Below are 8,367 nucleotides of genomic sequence, written 5' to 3' on the forward strand. Positions count from 1 at the left end.
TGGTTCAGAAGTTTAACATTAGTTGTATGCCAGGTACTAATTTAAGAAGCTACTGTTAATATTATGTTATTTATACTAGACTAACTAGTAACAGCTAGTTTATGGTATGTCATTCTGTACTAGGCTAACTGTAACAGCTAGTACTTTGGTATGTCATTCTGTACTAGGCTAACTGTAACAGCTAGTACTTTGGTATATCATTCTGTACTAGGCTAACTGTAACAGCTAGTATTTTGCTATGTCATTCTGTACTAGGCCAACTGTAACAGACAGTATTTTGCTATATCATTCTGTACTAGACCAACTATAACAGCTAGTATTTTGGTATGTCATTCTATGTGATGCCCAAGTTAACCTAAATACAAGTATAACTAAATAACATACAGCATGTGCTCCACAGTCTGTCTGTATATATCACATGATGAGGCTACAAGATAGTTGGACACAAAACTTCTCATCACGTATGACGGTAAGTCAGGATGTTTCTCAAGAACCTAGGAGGAAATGAATTCTATTTTAAGAATAAAGTGTAAATAAATAAAATTGGTTCCAGAATGTGACCTCAAAAATCAAACTAATGACTTACTTCAACAAACTACGAATGAAGTTTCATGTTCTATTTACTTGTTAATTTATTGATATTAACAATTTCCTACACTGAAAATGTATTTCTGATAGATTCTTACCTCATAAAATTTTGTTTGCCACTAGCCTTGATACTCCTTTATATAAGGCAGCCGTGTGATAGCATGCAAATGAGCATGTGACTACCCTTCACCAGTATGAGTGCGACACAACTTCTAGCACAGCTGACTCCCTATATGTACCTTAGCCTCACTTCACTTCGCGATTAAGCAACATAAAAATAATAAGACACCGGAAGTGTGGAGGGAGGGTAGGAGGAGGTAAGAATCCATCGGAAATACATTTTAAGTGTAGAAAAATGTTAACTTCCAATATGATATATTACCTCTTCTCTCATAGCAACTAGAATCTCATATTGACCTGATGGTGGGACTGGTGTAGCATTGCGTAGATAAGCCCCTTCTAAAAGCTCCCAAAGGAAGACCTTAGGGTGTGTGAATATAGAGTATTTAAGACACACCCATGAGAAACTGCACCACTTCTGAGCCAGGTATATTCTTCGCCTGTGAAGTTGATGTATCACAAGAAAGACAGAATCACAGGAGGAGCCCTGTATATTAAATGAAGGGACCCCTGGTGTAGAGTGGTTAGAATGTAATGGACCTTGAAGGGGAGTTCAACCTCAACCAACAGTACCTCAATAGGAATATTCAGCCCATGGTAGGAAGCGGGTTCTCTACCTTTCACCTTGGGCACAGGAACTGGAAGGGAAGATTTTCTATTCCAAGGACCCACAACATCATGTGTGAATGTCCAACACAATCAACACAACTATCCACACAGGCAAAAACATCTGGACAACAGTAGGAAGATAGACAGCAATGTGGCAGTTCAACTCCAGTCCAGAACCAGGTGACATTGGGAATGAATTGTCCAGTCTGCAGTAGGAGGAGGGTACATGGGCCACTCACATGTGAGGCCTTATGTGGCTGGTCTAGCTCCAAGAAAAAAAAACAGTACCCCCTGGGAACTGATCCATGGAACAGCAAGAAGGAGGGTGCCCAGCCGGAGAAGTGAACTACATTGTGGCAAAAGTTCTATAGCCTATAACCAGGTGGAGTCCATAAAAGGGCATTATGTCTGCAATAGAAGTGTATATAAACCATCTACACCAGCAGAACACTACTGTCCTATTCTCAACTGAGCAAAATTGAGCACCCTCAAGAGAAAGCCTCCATGGTCCACCACCCCAATGGCTAGAAGCTGGTAATGGTTAAGGACTCCTGTACTTCACTGTAAATATGGGAATGGGAAATGCATTGGAGGGTACAGAGGAATGTAATGCCAGAGACAGCGCAATGGGTGACCTGAAAACCTTATACTGAAAAACAGACAGTTCCTGATACAGTCAAACCAAGGAGCAGCAGAGAGGGGCAATAATACCTTTCTGCTTTTCTCATGTTAGTCAATGAGTGTATAGTCTAGGGTGAACATATTTATGATGCAAAACACCATGCCGTAAGCCTACAAGTAGTCTTACGGAATACCCCATCTCAATGGTGGGCATTATTGATCTGAATGGCTGTACAGTGCAGGTTTAAGAATAAAAATATTTGGTCAGACAACACTTGCACTGAGTGGGATTCATATATGTGAGAAAGGTCCCTGTAAAAAATAAAATATTTAAAAAGAGCATCTTCCCACTCACAGAGAAACCATGAAACTCAAGATGGAGAAGGGAGGTATATGGTAACCTGTATAGCAGGAAACAGCCAGACGATGCAGATAATGTGAGAAAGACATGTGAGGAATGGTCCACAGGCCAGCACAAGCTATGTCCTCTAAAATATGAGGGAATCAGGCAGCCAAAGACATGGTGATGGATTTGACGGGAGGAGATTTGGAAGAGGCAATAATCAGGATAAAGGTAAGAATAAACCAGACAAATCAACTGGAAAATCCAACCCATAATAGAAAAAAGATCAGAGGAAATGAAAGGTTTCCAATGAGTAAACAAACAGGAATGGGAGCCATGTAACAGGGGAGAGCCAGTCAGAGCAGGCAAAGAAGTGGAAACCACTGCTGTTCTGGCCAAAGTGGAGGCACCAAAAAGACCCAACACAGAGTGGCTTGTATGAAGGCAAGGGCATAGGAAAAAAGAAAGATGGGAGGATATGCATAAAGGTAATGGCCCCAAATTCTGACTGAAGTCACTGACAGCTACAGCCAAAGGATGAGGGATAGGATGCCAAAATTGAGAAGCTTGGAATTCAGGTGGGTGGTGAATGCATCCAGTTCTGGAGTACCCCACTTTGAACACAGTCAACTGAACACCTGTGGGTTGAGGGACCACTCTTTGGTGAGAATTTTGTTGGGGTACAATAAATTATCCATGACCAAATTCAAGACACCTGGTATATGACATGTTATCAAATGAATGTGATGGCTGTGGGCCCAAAACAGGAGGTCCAATGTGAGACCTTGACTGAATGCCCCTTGCCGAGACAATCATGGAGTTGACAGAATAGATCATAACTGACTGATTATGGAGAGATGGAAGGAAATGAACCAAAGCCTGATGAACAATAAGCTGTTCTAAAAGATTGATATACAGAGACAGCTCTGCTACAGACCAACATCCCAATATCTCCTGCTTGTCCAGATATGCACCCCAACCTCAAAGAAAAGCATCTGTGATGAGGTGCACTTCCAGACGAGGAACAACCACTGTGATGTAGTCTCAGTCCAACCATCAAACAAAGTCCAATTGCAGGGATGTAGGGAGATGGATAGGAATGTCCAAGGAAGGCAACAAACAGGAATGGGAACCTTGTAATAGTGGAGAGCCAGTCGGAGCAGGCACAGAAGTGGAAACCACTGCTGTTCTGGCCAAAGTGGAGGCACCAAAAAGACCCAACACAGAGTGGCTTGTATGAAGGCAAGGACATAGGAAAAAAGAAAGATGGGAGGATATGCATAAAGGTAATGGCCCCCAAATAGGATAGGGATGTCCAAGGGATCCCGAAAGAGGTTCCACTGATCTTGTAAAGCCCATTGAAGAGGTTACATGTGGACTGGACCGAGAGGAATGATGGCCTCCAAAGAAGCCCACATCTTCAAAAGAGATAGAAATTCCCATGCAGTTGGAGAAGGACATGAGAAAATTGTCTGAACCAGAAGCTCTATAGATTGTAGGTGAAGGGGAGAAGATTGGGTACAGCTGAGAAAAGGAATTGAAAAATACCCGAAATCAACAAGGGAGAGAGGAAGGACTTCTCCACCTTGACCAGACAACCTACTTATGCAGCTTCTTTAAGAAGCTGAGTGTGAAGGGAAGAGGTGGTATTTGAAGAAGCTAGAAGCAGCCAGTTGTCCATGTAATGATGGGAATAAAGGCTCCTGGAATGGAGAAGATGGGCAAAGACCTTGACCATCTGACAAAGAACGTAGGAAGCCAAAGCCAGCCCAAAAAGAAGAGCCAGAACTGGTGGATACAATCTTGTTGGATAAAACAAAGAAAATGCCAGGATGCAGGAGAGATGTGAATATGTAGATAAGCATTCGAGACATATACCTTCATCATCCAGAAAAGGATTGAAAACCCATAAAAGAGATAGGTATGGCACGACACTGAATCAAGAAAGGTCTAGAAAAAAGTTCAAGGAAGAAAAATTGATAATGGGATGCCAGTCCCTGGTCTTCTTGGGGACAGTGAACAAGCAGGAATAGAAACCTGGCTGAGAAGGAACCAGCCATTCCACAGTGGCCTTGCAAAGATCTAGAATAACCTCAGACAGATACTAGCTGGAAATGGGATACAAAAGAGAGGGGAAGAAGATGGGATGAGGAGAAGAAAAACAAAGAATGAGCCCTTCAGAGAGGGCCCATAAAACCCAAGGTTCTGTGGTGAAAAACTCCCATATGGTGGCAAAATGCAAAAGTCTGGTCTACACCCACCAGATTTGTACCTACCACATACTCACTGGTACTGCCAGGGGTGCTGAAGTCATCGATAAAAAAACTAATGATTAGTCTCAGAGATCCACGTAACAGGAACCAGTAAAGGAGAAGAAGGAGGGGGATGAGACACAGTAACAGGTTCAGGAGGAGATTGAGATAAATGGGAAGTCAATGAGGGAAGGAAGGATTTGAAACAGGCAAACTTCACTCTGGCCTCTAAGGAATCAGGAATGTCCCAAAGACATCTTGCCTAAAAAAGTACCCATACACAAATCTCATAAGAAGGTTGGAGTAAACATACACGGGACAAAAGGACATCCCAACAACAGAGGAGTCATGTAAGGAGGGAAAGGGCAGAAGAATATAATTGTGCCAGAGAGGAAAAATCAGGGCATGAGTATCCACCCAAAACCCCCAGGGAAACAATAAAGAGCCACAGACAAAAGGTGAAGAGATGAAAGGGACTGAAGGAGGGAGAATAAGTTAAGACAGATATAGGAGAATTGAGGTTGGGAAAATGTAACTGAAGTATTGGGATCCAAAACCCACAGAGGCAGAAGAGGATTCAACTGCTGCTAGTCCAAAAAAGGAAACTATGACTAATGGTAAGCCAAAGCATGGGCTTCCATATTATACAGGGGTTGAGGTAACTGACCCCAGAATATAACTGGTAAACCTATTTGCATGAACCCCAATATCTAATGAGGAAAGAGAACAAGATACTGGCCCGAAGGTGTCTCACTTAAAAGGAGAGGGAAGGATTCAATGAAAATGGGAGACAAGAACAAAACATAACAAACCAGACTGGTCAACTTCAGGAAAGGAGAAGGAGGCCTTGATGCATCCACTAGACATAAACATGACTGTGTGACATAAGATGGGAAGGAAACAGGCTGTCAAAATTGTCTTACTCTTGTTCGGGTACTCCAAAACAAGGCATGACAGGATAATCTTCAGGCGAATGAGAAGCCTGCATGAAGGAAGCCAACTCTTGATGAACTAAAGCCATAACATCTTCTGCTGATAACTGCGGACCCAAAGCCATTGTAGACAAAGTCAAGTTAATTGCAACTGGAACAGCAGAAGTCGAAAAGCACATCTAAACACTAAAAGTGCCAATCAAGAAATGAAGTTGAGCTAAGCTTCATAGAGGGAATCAACTGTGCTAGGAGTGTTGTCACATGCTCATTTGCTTACTATCACGCAGCTGCCTCACATGAAAACACAAGGTTAAGTCGGAGTATCAAGGCTAATAGCGAGTAAAAATTTGCATATATAGAGGGCAGTACAAGTCAAGAAAAGCTGTTATGTGATAAGAGGTAAGATATTGAGTAGAATTTAGCTTTTACCAGGGTTTTATGTAAATACATTTAGCTGAAATTATTATGTTAAGTATTTTTAGATACCCAAAATATACACATTTGAATTACATAAATCTAACCATGTGTACAAGTTTCATTTATTAGCCATACACAATGACACAAAAACTTGGATTAAAATGTTTTCTTTCATTTTTCTAAATATAATCTAGAAATATAAAAGAAATGAGAAGACAAAATTAACAACTGACATATTTTCAAGAAGTTTGATGAATCAACAGATCTGTTTTACAGTTTTATTTATTTACTTTAATTTGCCTTTTGACTAAATTCTCATCAGGTTCATCTTTGTTTCACTTATTTTTACATTTTACTGCACTTAAGACTATCCATTACAATAATATTCCAAAAGTCAATGAGTACTTCAATGTTTGACTCTTACAAAACCATACACTGTAATGTAATTGTTTTTTCAACTCTTCAAATATAATAAAAGATAGAGCATCAGATAACAGCTGGAGTAACTGATATCAAGATGAAAACAAATTCATAGCATTTAGATCAAAGTTTGACCAATAATGTGCAGTCCCTACTGCTAATACACAATCATTAAAGAACACACAAAAGTTTAAAATATTCTAAGTTTTATGTATCATGCACATGTCATATCAAAAGTCTGTTTCTTTTTCATATATTTTCTTTGGACAATGTAAATAAATTACAATATCAACTAACCTTTGTCAATCCCAAATATTGAATTAAACATGAAAGTACTGAATATTTTCCTCTTCTATCCCATGACATACTATCCACACTTTGAAAAATATACATGAGGAAGTCACTGCTTTCATTATCACATAATTTATTTTCAATTTCATGGGCTTCAAGCACATTTTTAAATATGTTCTTCACAATTTCTGGAACCCCACGTACTGGATTTTCCCAGTTTGAAAAGATTGTCTGTAACACATCTTTGAAAAGAGCTGACTTTTGAGAAACTATTCTTGTTTCTACAAGATCTACACTTGCATACAACTCAGGTAATAAGCTCTTCAGGGTTTTTATCCAGTTTAAGAAAAGATGAAAAGCATGGAATTGAAATGTAGATGACATCTGGCACAACTTGTGAATAAGAAAATGAATGTCAAATAGCAAAGCACTGTTACTGTTTAATTTACATAACAAGTGATCTTTCTGTCTGGTAGTAAGCAAACCATGAAGCACAGCAAGATGAGAGAAAGAAGGCTTAACTGTGTATAATAAAGAACTTGTTTTCACTTCTTCCTCATCAGAATCTAATTCACCAAATAATGATGTGATCCATGTTTTTGGATCACTGCAGTTTTCATTACATTTATGAGGTAAGCAACCCGTTGTTTCAGAACTGAAGGTTTCTTTTATTCTTTTGTCTTTTAAATAACCATCAGATAAAAGTCTGTTCTTATTACTTGATAAACCTAAAATGCAGTAAACAAACACAACCATTAGGAAAACATCTGTTATTACTACCCATAAAACCTGAAATGCAGTAAATAAACACAACCATTGGGTAAACATCTGTTCTTACTCTCCACAAAACCTGAAATGCAGTAAATAAACACAACCATCATGTAAACAACTGATGTTACTACTTGGAAAATTTAAAATGCAGTAAATAAACCAGGTCTTATGTAAAAGTTGCAACAAACATAGGTATATGCATGTAACAGAAACGTAACTGATTTAACCAACTGTTTTTTGTCGGTGAATATGAAGATGTAGAAATATGTTGAAGTAATACACCAAAGATGCTTTAAAGAAACAGTGATGAATGTAAATTCATTTCTTGGACTACACAGTGTAATGGTAAAACACTTCATAGGTGATGTTAAGTGCCTCTAAAAATACATGAGCAAAAAAATTCTAAACTGTTAAAAGCAAATATAAGACTTCACAGAGAACTCGGTAAAAAGTAACTGCCATAAAATTTTACTTATAAAGCATAAAAAATTCCTCAGGAATTTGTTTAAAATTTTAATCTGAGAACTTATGCATGAGTGAAAAGAAGAATACATAACAATATGTCAACCATACATCACTATATTTGCTATATCCAGTGCCGAAGAAGCCTTTTGCCTAATTCCAAGGCTCATCAGGCCAGCTGGGAAAAATTACACACAACAGTGATTGAGATATTTCTATTATCAAATTATATAAACAAAAAATTTTATGGTGTGAATTACATTAAGCTAACAAAAGGTAATTTGTATCAATCTTAAATGAATCACTTACAAATCAGAACTAGGGTACAGAATAACAATATTATTTATTTTAACACATTATTTTTACTTGAATTGACTTTACTTATCAATTGAATGAACTGATGACATGTTTGAACTGTGTGAACTTGGACCTTCTTGCATAATACACAAATGTCACCTTATAGGATTAAATGCAAGTGGGATTCATGAAAAAAAAATGACATCTACATAAATCTGCAAAGTCTGAATTACTCATTGTATTA

At 38.6% G+C, this 8,367-nt stretch overlaps 1 protein-coding gene across 2 annotated transcripts in view; it reads right to left on the bottom strand.

Annotated features, from left to right (window-relative positions):
- LOC106471816 (thyroid adenoma-associated protein-like) overlaps positions 1 to 8,367 on the bottom strand; it is a 65,544-nt gene that overhangs the window by 54,915 nt on the left and 2,262 nt on the right. Inside the window, exons 4-5 of one of the 2 annotated variants that reach the window (XM_022400421.1) lie at positions 6,600 to 7,321; positions 385 to 494 (exon numbers count right to left, since the gene is read on the bottom strand). In XM_022400421.1, the coding sequence (XP_022256129.1) occupies positions 385 to 494; positions 6,600 to 7,321 (832 nt within the window). Of the gene's footprint in view, positions 1 to 384; positions 495 to 6,599; positions 7,322 to 8,367 lie in introns of those variants that run through there. The other variant, XM_022400423.1, reaches the window with a different exon arrangement.

The sequence above is a fragment of the Limulus polyphemus genome, unplaced genomic scaffold, assembly GCF_000517525.1.
Source record: "Limulus polyphemus unplaced genomic scaffold, Limulus_polyphemus-2.1.2 Scaffold4878, whole genome shotgun sequence".
Taxonomy (NCBI): domain Eukaryota; kingdom Metazoa; phylum Arthropoda; class Merostomata; order Xiphosura; family Limulidae; genus Limulus; species Limulus polyphemus.